The following is a 27,270-nucleotide window of genomic DNA, read 5'->3' on the forward strand; positions in this document are numbered from 1 at the left end:
CAAAAATAAACAAGTTTAATTCTAAAGATGGGTGTAGCGTGTTTCTTTTTAACAGCTCCTCAGCTTCTACATTTTAACATGTTAAGATTACCAGCAGCTTGTAGCTTCCTTTTCCAGGTTTTTGGGAATAGCAGGGAACTCCCTACCAGGCGTGTGTTTTTATTTGGGGCTTATGTTATTTGGTGGCTCGGTTGGTTGGTTGTTGTTGTGGTTTTTTTGGTTTCCAAGACAGCAAATCAGCTGAAAGACTCCAACTGTGCATTGTGAGCTGGAGGTAGTGATACACACTTGCTCTCTGACTAGGTGGAGCTGCTGTGGAACAGCTGCCGTCACTGGAAAGGAGCTGGGAATCAAGGAAAACACACAGAATGACCAGTGCAGTGCATTAGGGCTCCTCTTTGTACCAGGTTGCTTACTAGTTATGGTTTGGAGAAGTTAGATTGTTGGTGAACTGTGGGTAACACAGAGAAAATTAGTTAATTTATGTAGACTTCTTATTACAGGTAAGGAATGTGATTTAATAAGCAACATACCCACCCAGTGCTGTGTTAGAAGCCTTTAATTCCTTGGCACAGGGCTCCCACCTACTGCTGACATCAAAGAGCAGCTGCCATCATGAAGGCAGAATTAGGCCCAAAATAATATAAAAGTAAGTAAAGGAGACACTGACACTGCACTGGCTGGGTAATTTGCCTCTGTTTTAAGCAAAAAAATCAGCAATAATGACTTTACAGTAATTGAAGTCAGGGCACCCTGTTATGTGGCTAGAAATGCATAATTATGAAGTGTGGGGGCAGCTGGGGCTTTTAAAAACAGAACTTCAAAAAAGATGTCTGGCTAATCTTAGTAGAAACCCCAGTTTCCAATATAGCAAATCCAATGGGTTTGTTTTTTAAATGCCTGATGCTGCCATGCTGGAATTCCTCAACTAACAATAAAGATGCTTCTGAAACAGGAAAGCTGCTAGAACATAAAACACAATTTATAAATGTTTACAAAAGTGACACGATTTTATTTAACTTTGGTAAAGTAATAAAAGGGTACATATGAGTCACAATCCTGACACTCTCATAAGAAATGATGAATACAGTGCAGATGCTGCATTTACATTAAACGTTTTGTTTTGCTCAAGCAGAAGGAAACAGGGAATTCACCAGAAAATTCCACCAGCATTTTTTTAAATGTGAAAATGGACTTGTCCTTTTATAGTGAATTTAAAGCAGCAATGTAATTTTTGCTTAAATATTCCTTAGAAAAAAAATGAGAATTTGGATAATTTCCTAAGTTTAGTAGTTGTCAACTCAAAACCAATTGCACAATCATTTCCTAATACCCTGCCACTTAAGTGATGTTCCCTCATGAATTTCTTAGTCCTGTCCTGTAGTGTCCCCAAGTCCCTCTAGCCCTATGTAGTTGACAGGCACAAATGGTAGAAAGTATTTGTCAGAAATGGGACAGGACTGTTTGCTTTTATTTCAAAGATGCAGCAAGAAAATGCTTTCAGGTATTAACGTGTCCTCCTGATTCTAGTTTTGTGGGGAGTTTTATCAGAAGTACTGTCTATTTTGAAATTGCCCATAATCTGCTTATCAAGATTTAATTCAGGAAAATGTAATATAAAATGGATGATGCCCTAGTATATAAGTTTATTTCCAGTATGCAAATTTATAGGAGCTGCACTTCAACCATCTAGTAAAACAAAATGTCACCAGGAAATGTTCTGCATACACTACTGCTTTAAATCCCATGAGTTGTATTCCTTTCTCCAGCCATTTATTTTTTTCTTCCTTACTGGAGAAAGTCATCCAGTAATCCTTACTGGATAAACAATGCCATCCTTTAGCTTTTTAATATATTGACTAATGTTTGACAGTGGAAATGAAAAGTTTAACACGTAGCCTAGCCTAAAGGCTTTGCAAATGCATAGGATTAAAGCCAGCATTATAAAGTGTGGGTGTACTTTGAAAAGTGAGATCAGAGACTCAAGTGTTTGTTTTCCATGTTGACAGTATTTTGGGTTTTTTTTAGATTAGAAGTAGGGAGGTGCCACTGTTTAAAATCCAGCTGGAGGTTGTTTTTTCCCCCCTCCCCTAGCATGTATTCCATTTTTTGATTCTGAAAGCCAGATTTAGCTTTAAGGTACCTTTTTGTCTACATCAGTTGCAAGAAAATATAGAGAATTAAGGGTTAGGGTCCTTGATGCCAAGGAAATGAAACCTTTACGAACTAAGGAGTAAAATGTCAATACCTTATTTTGATCCCTGAAGCAAGTAGATGAGAATGCTCAGGTTGAGCAGCTCAGATCTGAATGCTGTCATCTGAAGTCACTTCCTGGAGTAGAACCACACTTTACAGGCCAGTGTGTCACACAACAAAGCTGACCTTCTTTTGTTATGCAGGATGCATGCAAAATCTGTTGGAATTTAGATCAATCACCACAGTCATCAGCTGAAGATTAAATGAAAGTCACCACAATAATTGCAAATTCCTACCAGTTTCATCCTATATTACAGGATGTTGATTTTTATCCACGTGAGACTTACAGCTTGGATAAATAGTAGTGGGTATTCCTTGTGTGTAGCCCATAATGCAGCTACTAAAACAGTGCTTGTTCAGGGTGCTGATTTTGTCAAATAAAAAAGTTTAAAGTATAAGCTTAAAAAAAAATCCCCAACTGAAGGGAAAAAGATAACAAATGATGTTTTTTTGAGTGATTTGTGGACAGCTCCTGATGCTCGAGGAAGATTTAGGCAGTGCAACCCCCCAAACTGTTTTATTTCAGCATAACTTACACAGAATTCAGACAGAGACAACTACATTTCACCTCTATCTTAAGAGCATCCTGAAATAAAAACAGCTTGCCTATCAAAGCTTTTCCCCTCAAAAAAGCAATATTCCAATTGTTTTGCTAGACATAGATTAAAATATCCTCTGACACTATCTCTTTTCATTAGCATTAAGGTTTGAGACACTGTTGCAGTTTTCCCCAAGATTGTTCCAGTGCGTAGGGTGTAACCAACAAGTGATGTGAGCCAGGTGTGGGCCTCAAAAAATCTCTGCAGCTGGAGCCTCAAGACTAAACAAAACAAGCATCAAGTTGAGCTGTCTGCAAGCCCCCTCACCTTAAACATACTGATACTCTGGCAACTATCTGTCTTGGCTACCCTTCCTTCAGCTTGGCACAAGATGGAGTAAGGCAGACCAGAACTTATCTGTGCTGTATCGCTTTATTAAAATCCAAGGACTACATTAACCTTGTGGTAAAACAAGGAGGCTGGAATTTAGGTTGCCCGCTACTCACCGACACTGCAAAACATCAGCAGCGTGTTCCCTTCCTCATACCCTGCTGCTCAACCTCTGAAACAAGTCTCACAAGAAAGAACAGTCCAATCTAATATCTGTATTTGCAATTACTGTCTGTATCTATCCTCCTGCTCCTTCCCACAGTAAAATATAAATACAAAATGTTCATGATTGTTTCAATGGCAAATATATTTTTCTTCTTTCCCACATTCTTTATGGTGTATAAGGTGGTGGCTTCTCAAAAGGTGGAAAATACGGTGGCGAGTAACGTGGTGGTGCGTTAGAGGACCACATATAGCTGGGAGATGGTGACACTGACTGGGGGTCATCCGAGAGGCCAGAAGGAGTGGAGGCTGGAAACACACTGGAATGCTGCAGGGAGACAGCAAAAAGGCAGTAATGTAACCACTTCTTAGACTGGCAAAGTGAAACTTAATTACCAAGCAGTGCAAAATTAACATTTCAAGGCTGGCTGCTGCAAAACCTACGTACATGCAACTAAGTAGCTGAACTTGTTGCTTTCAAGGTAAGCATAGACTGTAAGTAATAGTTTTGCATAATGAGACTCCTTAGACCTAAAACTGAAGAAGGCATTTAAAGAAAAAAATAATTAAAAATTCTTTCTGCTGCACTTCACAGAGGCTGGACAACCGAAGCTTCTGAGTCTCTCTCACATCCTGGGTTTCACACATCAGCCAGCAGCAACAACAACAAGGCAACCTGTGATGGTTTATTAAGCAGATACATGGAACATGAAAGCCCAGCCAGCTCATGGAGGACCTGACAGAAAGTTGTGCCAACCGTTCCCGTTTCAAACACCACATCATGCCCAGGTCACCTCAAGCCCAAGGGGTGGGAGCCCCCAGACTGCAAAGAAGGGAAGGGCAGGACACGGCCCCGGGGCTCGTTAGCCAACGCAGCCCTGGGTTTTCAGCGCCGCGACGCGCCCGTGCCCGCTGCCTCAGCCAGGAGGCCTGGCAGAGCTGCCATGGCTTGCACCGAGTGCCGGCTGCCAACCTGGCTTTGTGAACGAAGCAGGTGGCTGGGAAGGTGGCACCAATGCCTCTTCTGGCAGGGGGTGAAAGGCAGAGAAGGCCACCGCTCACCTGCGTTCTCTCGACTTAGCCAAACGTGGCCCAGGGCCTGCAGAAGCCAAAACGCTGCAGGACGAAGCCTTCCTCTCCTGCCTGCCCCCAGCCAGGCCACAGACACCAGCACGGCTGGTGCAAGGCCCTCTCCTCCTGCCAGTCCCTGTCATGGCCCCCTGCAAAGCCCTGCTGCCTTCCTCACCACAACCAGCCAGGTGGCACGTCCTTAGCCATGGCACAAGCAGTGACCTCTGCAGCACATCAGCTTGCGCTCCTCCAAAACCCAGAGAGCTGGCTCTGCCATTTTACAGTTGTGTGTGAAAACCAGGCTCCTGCAGGGGCACAGGCTTCCTTAAAAAATTCTGGACTGTTGTGGTTTGTTGTTGTTTTTTTTGTTGTTTTGTTTTGTTTTCTTGTGAAAGATGCATGGGAAGCACTGGCATGGAAAATTCTTGTACCAAAAGGAGTGCAGCCATTGAAAGGGATTTGAGAGGCGAGGCTGGGGTTGCTCCGTGTGCTGCAGGATGGCAGGGGAGAGGTGCCAGGGTGGCACAGAAACTGCTGGGGTCAGGGTAGGGCTCCAGGCAAACGTCTCCAAGGCCAGAGGCCCCAGCTAATGCTTTCATACAGGCCCTCGAGGTCCCTGGAAGATAAGGAAGGCTCAAACTTGGAATTGCATTTGAAAGCGAGACTGGGCTATTTTAAGTTTAGATAACTTCAATTTATGTTTTATGAGATTACCTCAGCTTTTGTGCTGGCTCCTAAGCCAACCAACACCTGTGCTCACGGAAGTGAGGGACACACTTTGATCCATCAGCTGAGCCGTAAGCTTTAGCAGAGCCCCAGCAGGGCAAACCCCCCTGCTGAGCTCTCTGCTGGCACCGTGGCTGCTGCACAAACCCCCAGTTACACAGTACTCAGAACCAGCCAAACAGATGAGGACTCCAGAGCAGAGCAGGGTTTGGCATGTGCTGAGGTTGGCATTTTTGTAACTGTAAAACGCTACTCGACACTAGTGACTCTCCCAGGTTGCGTTAATACAACAAATGAGTCACAAATCTGCACAAATAAATCCTAGAAATTCTCATTTAAGTGTTCAAGTATTTTGAGGAAGCCCTGACAATACTGTTGACCAGTGGCACTAGCACTAAAACCAGAAAGGCTGAGATTCACATTACCTCTAATTCATGGCTCTGATGTGGTTGCTATCACAGAGCACATTGCTAAGCTGATGTCCAAGACCTTAAACTCTTTTTAATAAAAAAAAGTTTCCAGGCCTGAAAGTTGCAACAAAAATGTATTATGTGTTAAGTTGACATCCACCTGACAGAAAAGCTGAGGAGGAAATGTCCTCATTTGCTTCAACAAGTGAAAGCTGATGTTGACAGCAAGGTTCACATGAAATCACTGTTTCCAACAGCACAGCTTCGTAACTCAGAGGAGGAAGGGATGCATTACAGCAGAGGTGATGTTTGCAGGGAATGTAGACCAGCTGAAGTGTGTGATAAAAAAGCACAATGGAATAGCTTTTCAGTTAGTATGTGCCTTCAGGAGGTCAAATAACTTGTTTCCAAAAGCTCATCTGTTTTTCTCACACATAGCAGCTGGCCTAATAAAAACCAGCACCTCAACACCTCCTCACTTTGCCTCTATCAGAGCACTGCGGGTGCCAGAGGCAATGCCTATTTTTAACGTGGCCTCTACCTGTGAAGGACAAGGGAGACAGGCAGCAGATTCTGTTGCCTTGTCTTCAAGGACAGCTTTCAGGAAAACAATGCCTAGTAGGAAAGATTTGGTATTATCTGCAGGAACAGGAAAATTGAACTGTGTGAATGATGGAAGGACAGGCCTCCAGAGTCCTGCAGACCAGCTGGATTTAACCTTGCCGCTAAACAAGAAAATATCCTCTTCAGTTCCCTACCTGAAAATCGTAGGCGGAGTAGGGAGGCAGGTGAGGAGTGCTGTGGTAGTAGGTGTTGTAAGATGTCACTTGTGGCCTCGAGTAGTAGGACACAGAAGGATGTGCATTTTCAACCGTACAGTTCAGCGTCGGGAGGGAAGGAGTCTGTCAGAACAAAAAGAAGAGACTCTCAGGCTGCTAACCAGGTCACAGAAAGCTGACAGGTGAATGATTTAAAGGGGCACTGTGTATCTTTGGAGTTCAACTCAGCTGAATTAGCAATGGGCAATCCTTTTCTCTCTTAGGCAGCAGGTAAGTCCCAAGGTGATTTCATTCCTCAGCCACCTATTGTTTCCTCTCAGATCGCACGGAACAAGCTGGACATAGCTCAGCACGCACCACTGCTCAAACAACACAACTGTTTGGATTGCATCTTCACCAGGAGGAGAAAGAATCCATTAATTAATTGATTACTCTTACTCAGTGAATTTTGAGATCAGCATATTTCAACTCTTCCTGTACTACTATTCACAAACCCTTCTATACATCTTTTTTTGCAGGAGTTTACAGGCTGTCTGGTGTGGATCAAGTCTCAAAAGGCCACAAGACACAGCTAGGAACCTGTGTCCTGTATTGTTTGTGAAGACCTTGGTGAGTCTGAAAGGAGTGTAGAAAAGCTCAGAGTTCTGAAATAAGGCACTCTTAGCACAGAGCCCAAGACCTGTTTGTAAGACAAATGTATTGCCAGGACAAGAAATGCTCTTTTCTGGGTGGCTCAGTTTGCATTATTCCAAAAGACTGAAAACCCCCCTGAAATTTATCTGCGGAATGTTCAGTTCTTCCCATTGATTTGTTCTCTGCAGAACAAAACTCTGCAAAAGGTAACAGGCAGCCTGGTTAAGTGAGGGTATTTTAAAACTCATGTTACCAGAACAGCACTTTTTTTCCCTCTCTGAAGTTTGCAGTCTTTCATCTGATTTTGGTCCCTGGTTCACCCTCTCAGATTCTACACCATGAAGAAACTAAATTGAGAGCTTCAGACTAACATGGCTGCTTAAACAGTCTGTATAGCTCAGAACAGTATCAGGGCTATAAAATCAACAATTCACGAGAAACCACCACATATTTCCTCGTGGAAGGCCAAAGCTACTAAAAATATAGATTTTTAAGAAAGAGCTTGTTCTTCTTCATCCTAGTGTTGCCAACACCTTTGAGAAGGTTCCTTCTGAAAATACGATCTCCCAGTTCTGTTCACCTTTCTTAACTGTGGTCAGGGGGTGACATCTGATCAGAAAAGTCAATCTTTTCCACTTTCTCTTTACAGTTATTTCATGCCCTTCTTTCCAGCATGATTTCAATGCTGCATAGATAATTTGAATTGAAATGCCCATAGCTGTTTTTGTTATTATTTTTAAAAAGCACTTTGCCTGATTTGTTTCATTTAATGCACAGAGAAATTGGTGCCATCTTACCATGTCTTTGAAGCCTCCAAGTATTGCTGCTGTAATGATCCCAAGGAATAGCCCCACTATGTTCAGAATCGTTGCTGACCAAAGCAGGTGGTAAAGGTGGATGATGTCCTGGCAGCTGCTGACATCAATGTATTCATAGTAGCCTCCAGAAATCTCTACTCTGCTAGTTTAGGAAAAAGACCCATAATGATAAAAAAATGCACCAGACATCAGAAAACCTAAGCACTCTGCTGGATAGTAGAATGTATTCTGTGATTTAATGATAGTCTGGACCTAACTACCAAGGGAGTGGGGATAAGCCTGCTAGATTCCATGCTTGTGGCATCTGAGATCTTTCTGCATGACAACAGCAGAAGATGGCTTGATCTGTTGTGAAACAAACAAGTCCTGCAAGGCCTGCCAATAACCACTTGACCTTGAGTCTGAATCTGCCTCTTCTATAGTCTGAAATCTTCACAGAAATCCTGGAGGCTTCTGGAGGAAAAACCAGTCTTGGAATCACCCGTGGAAATCAGTCTGTGCCTGGAGGAGTGGCATTGCCCCTCAAGGCAGCCCTGGCTGCTCCTCAGCCACAGGAGCAGCTGGCTGGGACAGGCACAGGACAGCTCAGCTGGCCTGTGGGTACCTGGGGCTTGGCCACAACACACATCCAACTGCCTGCCCTCTGCAGCTTTACAATGGCATGGGCTGGCAGAACCCCTGGCAGAGAGAGTCCTTCTGCTCGTATTGTTAAGCTTTTCCACATGCAGAAGAAAAACATAAAACTGACAAATTCACTTAGGTCACTATTTTGGCAAGGGAAGAGTGGCTCCTGCAACATGCACTGGAGTCTGCAGGTGTGATTCTCCAGTAATGAATTCTCTCTGACTGCTGCCTGGGGGAACAGGCTGGCCTTTGGTGCAGCTGACCTGTAGTGGGCTACAGCAAATCCCTCTTAAGGTAACATATTTATTTGGGACAGACAATACTAAGGGCTTATGAATGACTTATCTCCTAGCTCACATATGGGGTTAGGCTCAAACTGGACAAAGGCTTTGAGGACATGAGAAAGAACAGGCTCATATTTAAGGCCAAAGGCCTGCAGGGACCTGCTCCCTTTCACAAGGGCCACCCTCCTTGCCTCATTACTCAATTCCAGTTTCTTCTTTCCCTTGCTGTAGCAGGCTGCTGCAGAAGACATTGCACCAAGGAGATGGGGGTTTCCAGAGCACAACCACAGGCTGTAAAAACCTGCACGACCTCTGCATAACCTGAGCACACACCATGACTGCTTTGCACAATACAACCTGTATGTGCTGTTTGCAAAGCTCGTTCCTATGGAGATGTAGGAGTGGGTAAAGCTCTGCAAGCCTGGGTGTAACACTGAGAACATTCAGCACTGCACAGATAAGTATAGCATGTACTTGCCAACAGAAAGGGGCTTGTCCAAGGCTGGGTTTTCCAGCATCAGGAGGGATGCAAGATGGCTGTCACTTTGTCTGTGATTTCTATCCTTCACATAACAGGTGAGCTAGCCAGTCTTGAGTACCCACATCTTTCTCACTGAGATCCAAAAATCCAGCACCTCTTCAGTGCTGAACACTTGTGTGGTGTGATGCAAGACTGAGATGGTAACAACTGGTATCTTTTATCAGAGAGGGGAAAAGGGTCAGAGGCAGGACCCTGAACCAACCTGACTGGGAGGTAAAAAAACCCACAACAACAACAAACCAAACAGAAAAGTGACAAGTTTTTCTGCTCCAATCACTTCTCTTATGTACTACTCTCTTCAACACGTAAAAAGAGATTGTGTTCTGTCAACTGTCAAAGGAAATTGTGAGTTTCACCCCTCTGCAGTGGCTTCCACAGAAACAAAGTCCTACAGAGACCAGGGATTAACCTTCCCAGCATGTGGAACCACCTTCTCCCAACAGCAGCTTTTGATGTTCTTCCACCATAGTCTATGATTAAAGTGGGAGCCAGCCCAACTAAGTACTGTGAGAAATGCTAAGCCTGGAACAGCCCTGGGCAAGAGCCAGCACTAAAAAAAATCAATTTATTAATTGGTTGCTGACACAAATAAGATACTCAAATGATATGAGCAATGCATGCTGTAAATTAAATTGGCTCAGGCACAGTAGCCAGATCTAATGGTGTGATGACTGTGCAGTGGGGCTTGATTGGTAACCACCCATCTGACTCATCTTTGCACGGTGCTGGTACCCCATCCAACCTCTTCTGACCATGAAAGATTCACTAGGCAGAGAGGACACTGATTTATGAACATGCAGGTGGCACCAGCCTGTGAACTCTCTTCCCTGGGAAATAAAACAGTGACAAGGTGGGGAAGAAAAGTGTCCCAGATTTTACATCTTCAATCTTCTAAAACAAAATAAAGCCCAGCAAACAAGCAATGCCAACAGAGAAGGAAGGTGTTAGGACAAGGGACACTCAATAGGGGAAAAACTAGGGAAGGCATCAAGCATAGAAGTAATGGAAATTCCCACCCTCCTCACTTTTCCAGTTGGGCTGGCCCAGAGCATGCTCACCCCCAGCTGAGATGGCTGTAGTGTATGTCATATACTTCTTTACTTAGTCATCTTTTGCCTGAGAGTCCTTGTGGCCAGCAACCACAGCTTAGGATCCCTTCCCACAAGCTCTTGTTAACCAATACTCTGCTCCTGCCCTATCCTGGCCCTTCAGGCACCTGCAAACCAGCATGTCCACTGCTTGCTCTTCCCACAGCCAGGAATGGTATTTTTAGCTTACTCACTTTCCACAGTTGTACAGGTCACAGCAGAAGCAGGTGTTGGTTTTTATTTTCGGCGTGCAGGGTGCACGGCGCTGGGGGTGACAGATTGCCTGTGGGAATATAGAAAAAATACATAAAACGTGTAAGGAAATAATCACAGTTTTTGCTGCTATTTGGCCTGCTCTACGTGTAGTTTGTGCACAGATCTCCAGATTAGCCCCAGGCAAATTTTCCTTATCTTGCAGCAAAGTTCAGTTATACCAGAACAAGTACAGAGGACTAGAACAGGCCAGCATTTCCTTTCACCATGGGGAAGTCAGAGATAAGCACATGCCTGCCTAGGAACAGGCTGTGCAGCTCTTACCCACAGCCAAGACCTTGCTGAACTAACACACTCCTCGCCTCAACTCAGAGCAAAGTGTCAACAGGATGATACAGACCAAGAGCAAGATTCCCATATTAGTGAATAACTGACTAGAGAGGTTAATTTTCTGTCTGTGGATAGGAACACACATGCTCACATGGATGGTCTTTGAGCTGAAAAGAGAATGGACCCCACTGATGCCGCTGGGCAGTACCGTGCACCTCAAGCAGGCATTTTAATTTGGAATACAGAGGTTATTCAAAACTCCCTGTGAACTTGTGAGGAAATCTCAGAGATTCTCAGTACATAGCAACAGCAAAAGATGTCCACACACTATCAGTACGTGGCAGGAACATCCCCAGTGGGCTTCTCTTTAGAGAAGACAATAGATGGCAGAGGTGCAGAGGCTGGTAGACGTTGCTCGTATCCACAGAAATTACTGCTGTCTGAACTCTTAACCCGCTCCTGTAATGAATGTGCAGCTGAAGATCTAGAGAAAATGGTGTATTTTCTTATCCCACATCCCCTCCTCTCCACCTGCTCCTTCACTAATGTGGCAGTATCAAGCCTGGAGGAATTCACTCCAAGTCCTCCTGGCACACTGCTCCCTCTCCAAGCCCAGCCTCCCAGCCCTCCTTGCTTCACAGACCTCCAGGTTGCTGGAGCAGCAGCAGGTTCCTCCGTCCTGCACCATGAAGCTGGCCCCTTCACCAAGACAGTACATCTGACCCTGAGCTCACCTCTGGTGGGGTTGCACTCTTGGAGTAGTACTGACATCGCCCCGCGTACAGTGGCCTCAGGTCCTGCCGGCAAAAAAACACCAGGCTTAGCACTGCAGCAAAATCAAAATCAGCCAACTGGCCTGAGGAAAGGGGCCAGGCTTCGGAGAGACCCTGCTCTTGCTGTTCTGCAAGATCGCCACCCGCCCCAGCCCCTGGTGACATTTAACCCTGGTCCTTGGAGGCAAGTACTTGTTGAAGCTAGCACGGGACAAGCAGGCCCTTCAGCTGGGCCCATTTGGGTGAAGGAGGTCACCCCAAACTGAATGAGTCATTCCCCATCTCCCCAGACATATCCCAGGGCTGCCCAACATGCTTCTGAGAGTCCTTCATGCTGAATCATAATGATTTCTCATTAAATTGTTGGCAAATTTAGTCTTTCTGGGCTCTTGAGTGACTTGTGGGAAAGCTCTGGAGGATTACCAATGGCTCAGCCTGTAAACATGCATTAATGTCTCACTTTGGGGCAGCCTGGTTCCCAGGGCCACACCTCAGGGAAAGCAAGCCTGGATGTGAACCCTCACCAGCAAGCCCTCCCCAGGAGCTGGCAGACTGGCTCTCAGGGTGTCTGATCCAAAGCTGGGGGTTGCAGGGCAGCAGCAGGCATCAGGGGAACACTATGTGCCAGCGTGGCAGGAGCACGGCTCCAGCAAGGCAGTGACATTTTTGGGCTGTTTGGGGGTGAAACGAGGCCAACAGCATGTCTGTTCGTTAAGAGGCAGAAACCAGAGCCCTCTGTCATCCCAACTGGCTGCCTCAGACACACAGACATCTCCAGGGCCAGCTGGGAGGAGGTGCCAGCTCAGGCCACCACCCGACCCATGAGATCAGCACCTAAAAATCCCTGAGCAGGGCTCAGACCCACGTGGCCAGGATCAGGAGTTGAAGGAGCTTCACCTTTTTACCAAAGCTAATGTTTCACATGCTCTCACAAGGTGGGCCAGAGGTGGCCAAGACTTGCTGGTTGCTTCCTGGCAAAGACCTGAGTGGAGCTGCCCTTTGCTCTGTCAGCAAATCCTGCCATCCATCCATCTTTCTATCACTGGGATGCTCAGGGGCAGGAAAGGGGAGCTGGCTTTACAAAGAGAGTAACAAGCCAGCTGACATGAGGAGTTTCCACCTCATGGGTCATTCTGACCATCCGAAATTTCTTTCCATTCTGATCACAAATAAACCTCAAATCTGTCTTTATAATCTCATTTTGCAAAAATTTCCAAAAAAAGCCATCAAACAAAAAATATAAATTTCGATTAAAAAGTTGAGATGGGATTGTGTTTTTTTTTCATTTCTGTACTAATGACCGAAGCTTTTGCACATCCCACTGTACTACTAATTAGTCATTGGAGCAGCTTGTAATTTTTCAGTCATTGAATGGAAACTGAGAACTTACTGCAAGAGCTTCCTGTTTATACTGTAACACTTTAATGAGCTTCCTATCAAATGGCTTCCTTCTACTACAACATCCAGCAATTCAATCAGCACTAAGAACTACCTCTGCTAATGTTTAAAATACAATAGTTACTGCTCATATATTGTCCCTTGACAACATCTGGGATTCACATTACATCGCATTCACATCTTAAAGTTTTGAGATTCACTAAACACATAAAGCTTACACAAAAAAACTAAAGCAAAGGTTTAAGACCTTAATGCTTGCTGCTAGTTTCAAGACATTTTTGAAAAACGGATACATTCTTCCAAAGTTTATGATTTAAACCAGCATTGACACATATTTACAGGGTTTTACTTGGCCTTGATTTGGATGATGGACACCATCACTTGTTTTCCTAAAGTAAAAGCAACGTGAGATCTGTGTTTTCTTGGAGGCACTTACTATGTGTCTGGCAGCAAAGACACCATCTACTATGGCACAGCAGAACGCAGCAATGACACCGAAGCTGATGAAGACGATCGATGCAACCAGCTGAGAAAGGAAAACAAAGCAAAGTATCATCTGCCTCTCCACCAACAACCACTTCGTGCCCTCTCCACAAGGATATAGAAACCACAGTCAATAAGCTCTCAAGCAATCAATGACCCAAATGCTTGCTCAGGCTGCACAGACTGGTCTCATTGAAGGCAATGGGACGTGTGTCTCAAAGGAGAGTGTCTGCTCCTGCGAGGTGGCATGAGTAGTAGTGTTGTGCCAGACTGGCTCTCTGGGAACCTGATATTGTAATACAAGTTCTCCCATGACTCCAAATCGCAAGGATATACGTCTGCTTTTGGTTGCTGCTGCCTGTAACTCTTCCCTGGAGAGAAAGGAAGAGATTTCTTCTCTCCCCATCCTGGAGAGCTGTGGGGAGCTGCTCCTGTGAACACTTCCTAGGCTGTAGCAGGAGATGGCTGTATGCCATCCTCTCTGGTGGGACTGCACCTTTAGGAAACATCACTTCATGTAGGCATAAGCACAAAGCCATGACAGCAGAAGACAGGTGACCACCCTACGCCATCAGTTATACACCCTCACAGCAGCCTGGCTGGGCTCCTCAGTGCCAGGCTGTGACCAGCACAGCCCATGGGGCCTTCCTTTGGCTTGGGGGAGCTGCAAGGACAGAGATCTCTGCCTTCAGCTCAAGGAGGTCAGTCAGACAGGTCTGATCCTCCTACTCTGGCCCCATCTTGCCCACTCTTAAAATTAGGGCAAAGCATTCAGGAATTAAACCAGAAATACTCAAACCCAAACCCAGGTATAAGAAACAAAGTCTCTGTTCCCCTACGCCACTTTAAACACCTCCTCTGCCAGTGCTCAGCTGGGGGAACCAGGCAAGAGTGCCCACACGACCCCTCCTTGCTTCCAGCAGCAGCTCAGCCACTGCCAGGGGGCTCCAGACCAGCTCATCACACACACAGCTCCCAGTGCTGATCTCAATGTCCCGTGCTCAGGCGCACTGGGGATATCGACAGGGCTGTGGAGAGAGGGCAGGCCCAGCACTCAGAGGTTCACAAAGAACAGTGGCATTTCTGTTTAAAGAACTGAAAGCTCGAGTGGGTTTTTCCCTGGTGGTGTTCCACTCCAGCAGTCACAGCCTTCAGGTGTCGGTCACTGGCAGCTGTTAAAAACTGCTTCTCCACAAGCACAAAGGTGACTCTGGTTATCATGAGCTTTGAGCACTAGAAAAAAAATCACTAATAACAAATACAAAAGTATCAGTTAGCTTGGCCAGCACTGGCAGGTATCTTGGGTCTCCTGACCTGGGGATGTTTATTTTAAACCTCCAAGTTCTAAGTTTGCTCTAAAACCTTGGTTCCTGCCACAGCATGAGGATCCAGTTCTCAGAACGACAAGCCAAACTGCTTGACAAACACGAGTCAGAAGGAACTTACATGTATTTTTAGGTTAATCACACTGTTTTTACCTATATTTCTCCCAGTGAAAACAGACCTTCCTCCAGCAATATCCACGTGCAGCACAGGTCAGCTTGAGCAATAAATGGAGGTGCAGGGAGGCTCACCTGGGACAGTGGTAATGGTCCCTATACAATTGCTTACTTCAGTTGGCTTCAAAATAAGAGAAAATAAAATTTTCTAGATGAGGCAAGTATTCAAGACATACAGTGTCCTACTGCAAATAAAAACTGCAGCAGCAGTCAGGGCAGACTTTGAAATTAACCCAATGACCATACAAACAAGTAATGGTCATTAACAACGAGCTGCTACTGGAATATTAGATGCTGTGCCACAAGTTGCTTGCAGATGGCAGCACGTGCCAAGTTTTCTAGGATCAGGTTCCATGCTGGGACCCTGCCAGCTGAAAACTCTAGCATTTCATCCCCACTCAGACCCACACCATCGCCACATCTGGATCACAACTCGCACTATCCATGACACCAGTAACACTGTTTTACTCCCACCATCAGTGAACCCAAACAAGGGGAGAAAGCACAGCTTCTTACAGTCTTGGGGGAAGAAATGGGTGTTAAGGCTTAGGTCATTTGGTAGCAAAATTAGTTTTTATTTGTAAATGCCCTTTCTTTCATACAAAAGAAAGAGGATATTCTTCATAAATAGCATAACCCTTGGGGATGGGAAGTGAGCCAAACACTACACATACAATTAGGGTATTTGTCACTCATTCCTGCTTGCAGATAGGAGCTGCTATTGTGGTTATTTAAAATAATACAAGATTAATGATGATACCATTGCAACAGCCCTCCTAGAATATAAGGACCTGGTGTTAGAAATGGTTTTGCTCACTTTATCTATACACAGTTTTCTCTCAGCTGGAAAAAGATAAGCCTGAAAACCAAACACAGAATTTGTGTTAAAGAAAATCAAACAGCAAATACAAACACACAAATTAATTTTAGAAAAATCTCACTGTTTTCAAATACCCTTATCATTTGTCAACAAGATTTTTGCTTTGGCATTGACAATACTGTTGCTGTAGCAAGCAGAAGTCCCTCTCAAGAGCTGTGTGATATGAGTGATTGCTCTTTGCTCATCTAACTCCTGCTCAGGTGGGAAAAACAAGAGAGGTCTATTCCTGTGGGCAGGCTGGAGAGAAGTGAGGAGTGCTGCTTCATGTTAGGCCTCCCCATCAGCCACAGGGGTTGCTCCACTCCCAGCCAGCCTATGGGCAGAAACACGCACAAAAACACAGCAGCAGAAGTTGTTTTTAGCTCTTCCTGCTATCACTGAGGAGCAACTGCATAACAAGCCACACCAAGACTGCCTTTTAGCAAACGAGGATACTGGGGAAGTTCACAGATTAAAAAAAAAGAATCCTGCACTGCCAGTGGTATGATGGAAACATGTAATGGACAAAGCTGCCACTGTGAAGTGCTCCTGGGCATGAAGCAGATGTGACTGAAGCACAGGGACCGTAAGTGACAGCTCCTGCACATCCTCTCTGCAGTCAGAGCAGACACACTAGCTGCCAACTGAGGCAGCAGTGATGCAATCCCTGCAAAGCTGGGTCACACATGTTTTTTAGGACACAAAATGAGAGAGAGAGATGAAAAGAATAAATAAGGGCTACCCAAGGCTCTTCAGAATAAACAAACAGGCCAAGTCAGAGCCACACTGTCACTCATGAGCATTCCCATGAACACAGGACTGGCATAACATGCTCATTGGTCAATCAGACCTTGACACGCTGCTAATACATGATGAGCGAGAGGCTAGGAAACCCTGCTAGGACAGAAAGAACAGGATGTGTTGCTCTTGCAGAGCCAGAGTGAAAACAACAAAAAATATCTCTCCTGCACCCTGACTGGGAAAGGCAGCTTTCCTCTCCAACAGGGTCTGCCCCAGCCTCTCCCTTCTGCTCTGTAGGGGGCATGCTTTGTGGAAAGCAAAGGGCAAGGCAGCCCAGACCCTGGATTAGGACAAGCAGGAATGTCTCCCAACTCCCTCTGCAGCTTGGACCACACATCTGGTCTAGCCAGTGTCTTCTGTACTTCTCAGGTCCCCAGCTGCTGGTTCACAGCATGCCAAGTTTCTTGGATTTTCTTACTACTTGAAGAGGTGTTTGGAAACAAGAACCAGCAACATGCATGTTAATCAGCAACACTGAAGAAGTTGTTTGCTCTTCAATTACACCAGTCTTCGTGCTTTTTGTCATGTTGATATCTCAAGTGAGTTACTCTCTAGACATATCTAGAGCAGATTGCTCTGAGCACTCCTGTCCTCAGGAAGGACTTTCTGCTGGGCTCAATAAGGCTTTTTACCTCCAGACTCTGGGCTGGCTCTTACACCACCTGCTTGATCATCTTCTCTACCCTTTGCTTAGAATAGGAAGTGGCCAAAAGCAATTTTTGCAACACTCCAAGACTCTAAGAATTTATTTTAAAATATTTAAAACAAATGTATTATGTTTATGTTATTTACCAGATTATGTGTCACATACTGTGACAGCTCAACAGAAAAAGCACTGGGCATGAGTCTGTGAAGCACTGAGTATCCCTACAACTCCAAACACTGAATTTCAAGCCCTTCAAAAAAATCCCACTGGGTTCAATGAGACTGTGTATAGTCACTTTGTGCTTACTTGAGGTTTTTGTTTTGTTTTAAATTTAAAAATACCAGGACTAACAGCCTTGTTCTCCTGGGCTGCCAGAAACCCTCTCTAGTTGTCAAGTGATATCCAACACTACCCTGAAAGAATTAGAAAAACCAGTAATAGGTTTTCCATGCCAAATGTGCATTACTGTCATTTTTTTAAAAAAAAGATGTTATAATGTACTTACCATTTGCCTTTTGTTTTCTATCAAGTTTGATCCAATTATTCCAAGAAATGACCCAAAACCAAGCTGAAAAACAACATATTGTTAGCATTTACATCAGGACAATATCCAACACCTTGTACAGACAGACAGAACACAATTAAACCCAGAAGCAGCAAAAGAACATACTGCAGATGTGTCAGCACTCTTCCTTCAGCAAGGAATCAGTGGAGTCTCCCACTAGCAGGAACTATCAAGTGCATCCCTTATATGACACTAAAAGCGTGTGCAGAAACCAAAAGGATGAGTTCTGAATTCCATCCCATCCCCAGAGATGCTGAGAAATGATGCTGGTGGATGAGGATATGTGTTGCTGTCTTGGAACAACACTGTGAACACTCAGGAGCCTCCAGATGCAAACCTAGCAGGACCACACCACTAGCATCTGCAGGACCAGGCTTTTGTAATCTCACCAGGGGTGTGAGCAATCACCTACATTTTCAACTCAGAGACTTTACTGATGTGAAGTATGAAATAAGGGAGAATTATACTCAGGAAGATTTAGCAGTTTTCTGCTGCCTTCTATTCCTCCCTTATTTCCAGGGGTGAGGATGCATCAAACAGGGTCTTCTACCAGAAGAGCTCATGCCAGCCCAGCCAGCAGAATGAGGTACTCCAGCAAAAGCATCTTTTCTTGCTGCCATAGCTGACAAATGCTCTTATTTCAGCTCAGTGGAGCCAGCCAGGAGTGCAATTTCCCACCTCCTTTCTCCATAGCCTTAAGCTATTTAGCTGCATGAAACACGTTTCTAGGACAGAGCACACGACAGCCAGGCCAGAAACAAGGACCTCAACCAGAAACCAAAGACTACAGAGGGAGATGCAGAAGTACTTCTGTATTACACCGAGAAAGGTCCTTGATTGGTGTAGAGCATATCCAACTCCACATCTATGGGTTGGCAAAATGAGAAATTACCTACAGTTGGACTGGTCATATTAAGCAGGTACAAATCCAGTCCATAGAAGAGCTGGATGAGAATGCCAAATCCCCGTCTAAGCCCTCAGGAAGCAGAAGAGAAGCATGAGAAGCTGCAGTGATTCAAGAATGAGTCAACGAACCTGGAATCGATACTTTAAGATCTAGGAATAGAAAGCAACGGTTTAATAAATCCAGTACTAACAAGCAGAGGTACATGCAGAGATTAGCAGACACAAGTGTAATGAGAAGTTGGTTTTAAGTCTTCCCTTGCTCTGCTTAAGCCCAGGAACACTTGGTGCAGTGCTGGGGGCAGCAAGGGCTGCTGGCTCAAACAGCAGAGATTAAAGCGGAGCAACCGATCCGGCTGCTGCTTCCCGCCTGCCTGCCTTGCACTCTGAGCCCTCGGAGACTGTTGTCCCCATATCAGGGACAAACCACCCTGGTGGGAAGCACAGGAACAAAACCAGGTGCTGCTTAACACTGGGACAGCAGGCAGGGCAGAGAGCCAGGGGCACTGCTGAACTGCTCCAAAGCTATCTGCCAGTGCCTCTGGGCTGATTTTTTTGCTCATCTCGGGCAAGCAAAAACCCCCCACCTTCCCCAGGTAACTGGAGTTTTACAGCTCAGTCCCAAGCCCAAAACCTGGGAAATCCAGGCATTTACAGCAACATGGATCCAGGCATTACTTTCATTCTTGTGATGTTTAGCAGCAAGGAAGTTGTGTGGCAACACACACCTAAGGTAAATGCTTAAGAAAAATGCTCTGTGTCCTTTGAGATTGATCCAACACATTTAAGAGAAATGTCCATGTGGTGTCACAGAGAAGCCCTAAACCAAAAGGTGAAATACTCAAGACAATTTAAGATAATTCAAAGAGAAGGAATTAGAGCAAGTCTGTACAGCCAACAGGTAAAGACAAAATAAATCAGTGGATTCTCACCAATGTAAATGCTCACTGCATTAATGGGAAAACCACTCATTCTTTTATGGATGAGACAAAGAGATCTGAGTAATCTGCATCAACTGCGTCACTTGCTGGTGGATATGATCCCCTGGGGTATCTGTCTGAAAGGAGGACAGGAGACAAAACAAACGTGCTTTTCCAGAGTAAATCTCCAGGCCAACAGGCCTGACAAGGAACCATTACAGAAGAGGTTTGCCAGTCAAGGCCCAAGAAAGGATGGTCATCTGCACAAATGCCAAAAGCAGGTATAACTTGGAGAAAACACTCCTATCTCACAGAGCTTCATGTCCATAAGGGTGTCTGCCCTCTGCACCCGGTCATTATTCTTGTCTGCTGAGCATCACTGTTACACTCTGGGCTTCCTGGGCCCAGGTCAGTCACCCTGCCACAGATGAGGATATTTCCCACAGTGGCACAGCCAGGGTGTTCACCTGTAGTTGTGAAGGTGTCTGTGGTCATCGAGGAGGGTTAAGGCAGCCTGGCTACAGGACATGCCGTTGCACCCTTTGCTGCAGCTCCTCCTGTTGGGTCAATGAAGAACTGAACTTTTTGGTAAGAAAACCAAAACAAAACCCCCCAAAAATCCAACCAAACACAATCCCACTGATGTGTAGAAGGTCTCCAGTGCCCTGTTCTGTTCATCCTCGGGAGTAGAGGCCTGGGAAGATAATCCCCTGCATCAGAAAACCACTTCTTTGCATGCTTTCTCCTTGCACAAAAGGTGTTTGCCCAGGACAAACAATTTAAAGGAGGAAAGAATGGTGCATTAGGCATACCAGTGATGAGACAACTGGTGTCCCATGAGACAATCCCATCCTTAGATCTGGTCCACACATGGAGAAGTCACCCAGCACATGAAGAGACTTCTGGCTCTCTCTTTTCCTTACCAATGCAGGGTACTCAGGGTATGACTAATGGTGATGCACCACTAACAGTGCACAGAAACCCCTGATGGAGATGTACACAGGCCTAACACCCATATGAAGTTCTGGTTGACAAGACCTGCAAGGAGCTTCTTCTTTGGGGCTGTGGAAGGCACCTGCTCCAGGACAACTCAACTGAGTTGCTCATGCACCACAGCAAGCCCTTATTCCACAGTAAAGGGAGAAATCCCAGCTTGTTACGAAACATCAGCTATTTTAAGCATCTGCTGAAGCACCCAGCAGCACACTGAAATGTTTTCTTGTGCAGGGAGACAGGTGAGGTCATCACCCATATTCATAAACTGAGAGGAGGAATTTGGTGATAACACAAGCTGTTGTCAAGGTGCCTCTGAATAAAGAAGCTCAACACCCTTCCCAAGCTCAGGAATTCATTAATTCCTTGAGTAGACGAAGTCTTAGAGAAGCGTCAGCGATGCTGATGTTCCTGGAGCACAAATAGTACAGGAGATGTCACAGGGACATGAACAACAGGCCTGCACTCTGCAGGACCTGCTCTGAAGCACGAGGTTGCACTCAGGCTGACAGCAAGTAGGCTAAGTGCTGAGAGTTGAAGCCAGCACATTGCCTTTCTCAACACTTTCCTTCCATACTTCTCCTTAAAAAAGATCAGGCCTAAATGCAGGAATTACTGGGTCAAGAAAGAAAACCTAAACTCTAAATGGGAGAGGCCCAACACAGTCTGAAACAATGTTCCACACCAATGGCTGTAAAGGGGCTCTCTTCAGTCATAGAAGAGCTTGTCCACAGAGAAGCATAAATCGCCCTGAGATCAGCAAAGTGTGGCAAACAAATCAAACCACAATAAGGCAAGAACAAGTCTCCACCTTGTTATCTGGACAGTTTTAAGCCTCAAGCTTTGAGGCTCCAAACCTAAATGCTCAGCACCCCACAGCTGTTAGAGAAGGAGACTCCAGCTGTGGGGCTGCAGTCACACTCAACATGCTCAACCTAATTTGGCTGCAGCTCAGACCTTTCTGTATTTCTTTTTGATGTTTCAGACACACAGAGGAACAAAACAGGACTTGCTTTCCAGCTCATGTTAAGACTTCTGCTCAAGCCAGGAGGGACATGATGTACCTGCCCCTTATGGTTCTGCTGGAGGTTATACATCTACTGGTAAGAAGGCTGGGCACCAGTGGTCTTCTTTAAATTAAGCCACTTGAAGCTACAAGATTGTGCTTTCCCATTTTCATCTCTTGATAGCAAAACAAGAGGAAATGGATGTGCTGGCCACTTTGACGTGCATGCTCCTCTGGCAAGCTGCCACAGGTACTGCTAATGTGCTTCTCCTCATTCAGTGACTCAGAATCGTTAAACACTTTATGAGCACCAGTTCATGTGAACAGTATTTCAAGACCTAGTCTCTCAACTGGTCTTGGCACCAATGGTCCTTCTTTGCCTTACACTTGTCCTGGGATTAATGTGATGTGTGCAAACAAAGAGGTTCTAAGGTTGCTGTGACTGACATCAGACCTATTTATCTGTCTCACAGTTAGCTCAAAAGCATGTTATTACCTAAGCTCAGAGGAAGCTGCTACTTGGATGGGATTTTTACATGGGAATCTTGCGTGTGAATGAGCAGCAAGTGCAAAATAATAATAAAACAAATAAATCAAATGGCAATGAAATAGCTGAGCATAATATTCAGGACAAGATCACCCTCTATAACATTTGCAGCATTACAAGGGACTTTGTAGGCAATAAGTTTTCTAGACATACCGAGGAGTTCTATACTTACAATAACCCCTGGGTAATAACCTCCAACAGTCACATTTTGGGTTCTTGTTGTAGCAGCTAGGCCCACCGTTAGAATTAATACTGACACAATGAGGAGAGTCACAGTTACGTAGAGGGAATTTCTTTTTCTTCTATTGAACGACCCTAAAAACACACATACACAACAGAATTTGCTGATTCCATCTGGGGACAGTCGTGGTACCGCAAATTTCTCCTCCCACCACCAACCACACTGGTTCCTAACTTGAGAATATTTTGGGGTTTGGCGGTCGCTTTTCACCTTCACTAACATGCTTTATCAAGCATTACAGGGCATCTGAATTCACATTTACTTATCATTGATTTGGAGTAGATGATAAGTCTTAAGAACTGTAACATTGCAAAGCTCATGTGGACACATCGGAGCCTCCCAGCTGTAGCAACTCAGCTATTGAGAAATATTACCACTAGGCAAGTACAAATTTTCTGATCTGTCTACTTACATCAAGCTAAATAACCACACTGTATTCTACTTGTTTTGAGGGGGGAAATCTTGGCTGTAATCATATCATAAGGCAGCCACTATTTTCCATGTAAATGAGACATCACCAGTAACAGCCACTTCTCCTCCTCCTGTAGTAATATCCTCTACTTTCAGCAAGGACCAGGTATTTTTAGATGCTTGAATAATGAATTTGTGGATTAGTAAAACTCATCTACAGCTGCCTGATTATGGTTTGTTTTTTTTTTTTTTCCTTTTATATATTTATAGATCTCCCAAATGAGCATAGATATAAAATAGTGATTCCATCAGCCAAGAGGAAAGCTGGGTGTGATGTTACACTCAGCAGTATATTCAGGCGTGTTTGTTCAGTCTGTGCTCTGCCATCTTCACATCACTTTGTGGAACAATCCTTTTGATTATATTTCATACATTATGTAGACATAGCCCAGGACCCAGACAGGAAACTGGCAGGATAACGGGCTGTACTGGTGCCCTGCCACGCTCCCTGTGGGCTTCTGAGGCAACTCTGCAGCCCATCATCACAGCCTCGGGCTCTCCAGTGCTCCCCAGGAGCAGGCAAAGGTATTTCCCACCCCAGAGGCTTCACAGTGATGTGCACACTACCAGCACTTCTCAGTGTTTCACAGAAGGGCAGGGATGTGTCCCAGGAGCTGCTTCCGCCATCACTGATAGCACTCCTGAAAGCAAACCCTGCTGGGATGCCCCACCCAAGGTGTTCAGGGGCTCACTGGCAACCTGTGTGTGGCGAGATAAAACACCGGCAGAAAGGCCAGGAGGAAAGACTCAGCCAAGCCAAGCATAATAACCTCCTTGTCCAACTTCTCCAGAGAGAGGAGTTCACCAGGCCTTGCTGGGCAGCTTTCTTTCTTGAAGATGTACACCCAGGTGCCCACAGGTCCTTCATTAGCGTCTGTGTGTATCTGCAGCACAGCTAGAGAGATCCTGCAACCCTAACAACTCTATCAATGCAGCCATAAGGGACACACACAAGTACCAATTATCTCCCTTCCACTGTAGGGACAGCTATCCCCAGGGAAAAATGCAGCAGCTCCCAGCTGCTCCTCCACACCCACTCCAACCCAACCTACCAGCCAAGAGCTCCCTCTCCATACCAGTCCATGCTCTGGGCTGGCACAGCTGCCACGGGCATGTGTCATTTCACCCACACCAACCTGATGAGCTTGAGATCACAGACAAGGTCTAAACTTGGGGCCTAAAAGCCCAACACAAGAAAATTAATAAAGGAAAACAAGATCCTTTTTGGCTGACCAGCATCTCTGGAAGAAAAACCTTTCACCCACAGACCTTCTGCTCATGTCCTGGAGCACAGCTGTGACTGCACCACTGGGACAGTACTGGGTCTAAGAGTAAGGAGCCTGACAACTAGTTAGACTTGAGTTGGAATTAACAGCTAGACAGTTACTAATTTCAAACAAAATAAAATTAAATAACTGCTAGAGAACCCTGTGATCCAGGCTGGATCTTTTATCAGTGATCCTTACTTTTTAATGCCATTTTTACAGGTTGGAGATAAAGGTACCCAAATGTTTTCTGCAGGTTGCATTTGGGGTTAATCTTTTTACTCTCCTAAATCTGCCAATAAGTTAATAATATAAATCTAAACTTCTAGAGCATTCAAAATCCATCAAGATATCAGGTCACTCTGCATATATTGCCTCCCAGATACTAATAGCTTGTTCCATGCTCAAGTTTGAATGTAATAATTTAAATGCAAGTGCCACATAAATGTCTTAGAATTCCAAACTACTGGGACCAAAGATTTAGCTGAACAAAACTTTAGAAACTGGAAAAAGAATTGCTACTTCTTACATAGACTAGTTATGAAAAGAAACAAAGAACAAACCTGTCTTTCTTATGTACACAGTACATTACCAAACTTCCAATTACTGCTATGGTCTGGCTGGCAAGTGAACAAAAGAGAAGTAAAACCAGCCATATGTTCCTTACACAGGTTAAACTCTTTACGGTTAGGATGTGTGGGTGTGCAGATGTTTGTGTGCCACACAAACCCACCCTGCAGAGCATGGCAGAGTGAGCATCGTGGGCACACAGGCACAGGGTGCACACACACCAACTGGTGTTCCTGAAACTCTATCATAGATGCTTCAAAAGGCTTCAATGAAAAAACCTGCAAAATGTTCTATTTTCCTCAAAAAACAAAGTATTTTGTAGTAACATTCTTGCAGGAAAACACTCTGCACTTTCAAACACTGTTTATGGATTCTGAACTTGTTTCAGAACCACCATGTTTCCCAGTGTTAGATTTCTACATCACTTCCCAGCTCTCCACCAGCCCACACCAACAGGCAAGACAGAAGCAGAACAAAAGGTTTCCAACTGGAACACTTTTGAAAGCTTTTCAATATTCCTAATAAGATTTTAAAAAAACACAACAACAACAACAAAAAAACCACAAAAAAAAAAAAAAAATCCCCAACCTGAAATCCACAAAATGCTTTTATTCCAAGTCCTGACAAAACCAACCATGATCTTTTAACTTGATATTGGAGATGGATGCAAAATTTAAGAGAAAATGTGATTACCTTCTCTTTAGCTCTGTACCAGGACACTAATTCAATTCTTTTCTTTCTCTGAAAACATGTTTTGTTATGTGTATACTGAGAAAGTGGTTTTGTACTACTGAAGGATGCCTGAGGCTGCTTCAGCACACATGAACTCATACTCAGTGTCTCCACTGCTGGCTGCTGAAGGGCTGCCCTAGCAAAATCCTCTCTCTCAACATTAGTTTTCTGGTGAAAGTATTTCCCATTAGATTGTTGTCCTCTTTGCTGCTGAGCTTGTTAGAGGCTTTACACACAGAACCACAGCTATGACAGCTCTGCTACCTCTGCTTTTAAGAGACAGCCAAAATTTTCTCTGTGATTTATCCAAATTAGGTACCTCAAAACCTGCAGTGCAGGAAGATGTAAAGAAATTAATGCTATCTATAGTCTGGCTATTTCTTTTTCTAAAATGGCACACAGAATGTGGACGGGCTTCAGAAATATTATTTTTAAGCCTCATATATATTATCTTATTATAGTTGCCATATACAAGCCCATGATTATAGAAGGTTTTTCCAAATTACTTTAAAAGTTTGCAATAATACATACTGTGTCGAGTTACTTAAGTTTTTTTTCCCGATTATCCAAAGAAAACAGACAAGATAGCACAGAAACAGCACTGACTTCTCCACTTTGTTCTTTGGGGGGCAAAGCCACAAGGGGAGAATAAACACAGAGTGGTCGAAGGAAGCCAGCTGTAACTTTTACCCTAGCAGAACAGGGGGGCAAACGGCTCCGAGCCGTCCTCCTTCCCAGCCCTTCTCCTTTTGCTCCACTTTGCTGAAAGTGCGTTAGTCTGCGAGCTATGACCCAAACCCCGCTCTACTTACGAGCCCGCCGGCATCCCCAGGGGAGGGGGCTGCGGGCGCCGGGTGGCTCATCTCCCGCTCGGAGGGGTGGGAGGCTGGGAAAACGGGAATTAGCAGCCAGTGCGGAGCGGGACGTGGAATTCTCTGACCTAATTAAGGAGATGCAGGAGCTCTAGGAGGGCAGCGGGAGCGACTCCCGCCTCGGCCCAGAGGATGCTGCAGGGCTGCCCACGCCCGGGCAGCGGGGACGGAAACCCCGGGGGTCTCTGCCGTGCCCCCGCTGCGGGGCGGCGGGAGGGGGGTCGGACCGTCCTCCCGCGGCTGAAACCACGGCTGGACGACGGCGGGGGGCGGTGGGCGCCTCAGCCGCTGCAGCCCCTGGCCGCAGGGCCCGATCCGGTCTGGCCGGCGCTCCCGGGGGGACCCACCGCCCAAAATGGCCGCGCGCCCCCGAACCCCGCGCCCTGCCCCGCATCCGCCCCGGCCTCCCCCCGCCGCAACTCACCCACGGAGTCGGGCAGGGCCACGGCGCCCGGGCGCTGCTGAGTCAGGGACTGCCGCATGCTGCCGGCCCCGCTCCCCGCCGCAGCCCGCCGGGCCCCGGCGGCGGACACAGCCCCGGCGGCGGCTCCGGCAGCGGCCCCGCCGCGCCTGCGCGCTGGGCCGGGAGCGGCGGGCTCGGCCCGCAGCGCCTCGGAGCGGGGCCGGGCCGGGGGCGGGGCCTGCGCGTCCCCGCGGGAGGGGCGGAGGGATGTGCCGTTCCCGCCAAAACGACGGGTCCCCCTCGCAGGCCTGTGAGGCCGGGGTCCGCGCGTGGCTGGCACCGTCCTGCTGGAACCCAGGCGAGTGGTTGTGCCCCAGAGGGGGCTTTTTTGGGAGGGGAGGGATAGAGGCCCTGCCCTGCCCTGCCCTGCCCCTAGGAGAGGTACCAGGGAGATGCCTG

The 27,270-nt window shown here is 45.9% G+C and overlaps 1 protein-coding gene across 2 annotated transcripts; it reads right to left on the bottom strand.

Annotated features, from left to right (window-relative positions):
- Positions 1-991: 991 nt before the first annotated feature.
- TMEM255A (transmembrane protein 255A) lies at positions 992-26,971 on the bottom strand. Of its 2 annotated transcripts, none has more exons than XM_051630522.1 (9): positions 26,833-26,971; positions 22,430-22,572; positions 17,829-17,891; positions 13,472-13,561; positions 11,599-11,661; positions 10,516-10,604; positions 7,764-7,923; positions 6,313-6,456; positions 992-3,675 (listed from the first exon to the last, which is right to left on the bottom strand). In XM_051630522.1, the coding sequence occupies exons 1-9, from the start codon at positions 26,888-26,890 to the stop codon at positions 3,517-3,519; spliced, it is 969 nt and encodes a 322-aa protein (XP_051486482.1). In that variant the 5' UTR covers positions 26,891-26,971; the 3' UTR covers positions 992-3,516. The 2 variants fall into 2 exon arrangements, with proteins under 2 accessions (XP_051486482.1, XP_051486481.1); XM_051630521.1 differs by having other exon boundaries at positions 7,764-7,926; positions 26,833-26,970.
- Positions 26,972-27,270: the final 299 nt, after the last annotated feature.

This window comes from Apus apus, chromosome 12 (assembly GCF_020740795.1).
Source record: "Apus apus isolate bApuApu2 chromosome 12, bApuApu2.pri.cur, whole genome shotgun sequence".
NCBI classification, from domain to species: domain Eukaryota; kingdom Metazoa; phylum Chordata; class Aves; order Apodiformes; family Apodidae; genus Apus; species Apus apus.

Coding starts and splice junctions, on each gene's coding strand:
- TMEM255A (XM_051630521.1), bottom strand. CDS start 26,890: ATGCGGCAGTCCCTGACTCAGCAGCGCCCGGGCGCCGTGGCCCTGCCC. Junction 13,562..17,828: donor TAGAAAACAAAAGGCAAATG/GTAAGTACATTA, acceptor TTCCTTTCTCAG/CTGGTTGCATCGATCGTCTT. Junction 7,927..10,515: donor GACCTGTACAACTGTGGAAA/GTGAGTAAGCTA, acceptor TTCCTAAACTAG/CAGAGTAGAGATTTCTGGAG.